The 1,952-nt window shown below is 38.5% G+C and overlaps 1 protein-coding gene across 1 annotated transcript; it reads right to left on the reverse strand.

The window, feature by feature from the left end:
- Positions 1–479: 479 nt before the first annotated feature.
- On the reverse strand, positions 480–1,452 carry LOC111020512 (uncharacterized). The gene is made up of 2 exons (XM_022297197.2): positions 751–1,452; positions 480–633 (listed from the first exon to the last, which is right to left on the reverse strand). The coding sequence occupies exons 1-2, from the start codon at positions 1,439–1,441 to the stop codon at positions 545–547; spliced, it is 780 nt and encodes a 259-aa protein (XP_022152889.1). The 5' UTR covers positions 1,442–1,452; the 3' UTR covers positions 480–544.
- Positions 1,453–1,952: the final 500 nt, after the last annotated feature.

The following is a 1,952-nucleotide window of genomic DNA, read 5'->3' on the forward strand; positions in this document are numbered from 1 at the left end:
TTTTTCTCTTCAAGTTTAAAGGAGCTAAGATCAACGTCACTATCATCTAACTCATTCACCATTCTACTCCAATTACACAATTTAAACCTCGACTTGAGATCTTATATCGAACTCTCATTGACTTGAACATCAGAAGTGTTTGCTTCTTTTGTGCAAGTCTTTTCTCACAAGCTCAATCTTATCGATCTTCTCCGATTCTTGAGCTCGATTAGAATCTACCCTAGTTTCACTCCACGTTTGTAAATAGGAACTCCTACCTACTTTTTTGGAGTGGTTCATTTGTTGTAGTTGACAAAAAATACAGTGAAATTGATTCATTCATTAAATGTAATATATATAGACCAAAGTAAATAAATCATGTCAAAAAGTAAATAGAGCATCGGTCCACCTTCACAGTGTATCCTTGAGACCTATGGATTTAGCAAATACAAATCTCAAGTATCAACAAAGTATTCATCACTACAAGCTGCAAAGAGAAATATCAAATATACATATGTATCACTGAATTAAGTTACAAGAGTTTCTTTTGCACTGATTACAATGACTACATGATCATCACTAAAACAGCCAACAAATAAAGAAGAAATTTTCCACCAGGGCTGACAATCCCACCCTCAGAAAACACCTTATCTTCTGCACAATCATAGATAAATCAGTAAATATCAGAGTCCCAAATCAAATGTCAAAGAAAAAAGTGGAAATTTCTCTAGTGAAGAGTTCTGAGAAGGTGAGAGAGAATAAGAAACTTACTGCACTCAAGAACATGGCATATGCATCTCAAACCCACCCCACAGTGCCCACCAGGCTTCCCACACTCGTTACACAGATTAGGAACATGATCAGGAATGTCAAAAGAGATCGTAGTTCCCAATTTATACCCATTTCTGAGCTCAAAATCTGAGGAGTTTCTGTAAACCCTTGTGTAATGGGAGCAATTCATGTCATTTGGATGGAAACTGTGGTTCAGGTTTCTTAGATCGTCAAGGATCAAACAAGATGTTTTGGGTGAAGCTCCAAAATTGGGTAAGTGGGTGCAGGTTTTGGCAGATTCAGAGATGGGTTTTGTTGGGTTTGAGCAGTGGAAGAGGAGGAGTGAGTTGGTGAGGTCTGGTGGAGAAGGAAGCCCTGAGGATAGAAGTGAAGGGGAAACAAAATGGGTGGAGGAAGAAGAATAAGAAGAAGGAAACTGAGAGATTATCAGAGTTCTGGTAGAGTAATCAATGGAGGAGATGGGGAAGAGGCCAATTGAAGTTCTGAAATACAGTTTCTGAGATCTGCAGAGGATCATATGGTTCAATGGGGAACTCAGGAAAGGGGGTTGAATTTGGAATTTCCCACAAGAAGTTGGGTCAGTTTTCTGGGAAATGGAACAACCAAAGAACAAGAAGAAATTCAGAGGCAGAAGAGACTGTAGAAGATGAAAATTCTGGATTTTCTGCATCTTCTTTCCTTTATCCTCTCTATGGGGAAGTTTCAGAGTGGATGTGTTCTATTACTAAAGATGAGAATGGGTTGAAGAAGACAGGGTAATGGGGAATCAACTTTTGATTTCATCTTAGCTTTTTTGGTTAGTCTCTTTGATCGAGGCTTCTTTGGAATCCAAAACAAAAGAACATTTTTCAGTTTTATAATTCATGAGACTTTATTTTCCTTCACAACAGTCACTTTCACAGTAAATTATTGACTCTCCCTTCTTTATAGATTCCTTCCACCAGAAAGAAAGAACAAATGCAAAAAATCAAAACAGAGAGCATCAATAAGGCTATGTCTATAGTGCTGGATATGAATCATATCCAGCATCTGCAGATTTGCCCTTCGACTTGGATGTGTTATTTCTCCCGAAAAGAAAACCTGTCTCCACATGCATATTGTTTATGCAAGGATATGCACAACAGTGTATTTCAGATTGCAGCTCGAACTCGGCCTCCGGACCGATCTGAATACTTGGGCGG

The sequence above is a fragment of the Momordica charantia genome (genome assembly GCF_013281855.1).
Source record: "Momordica charantia cultivar OHB3-1 chromosome 3 unlocalized genomic scaffold, Mcharantia_2.0 BLBB01000003.1, whole genome shotgun sequence".
Taxonomy (NCBI): Eukaryota; Viridiplantae; Streptophyta; class Magnoliopsida; order Cucurbitales; family Cucurbitaceae; genus Momordica; species Momordica charantia.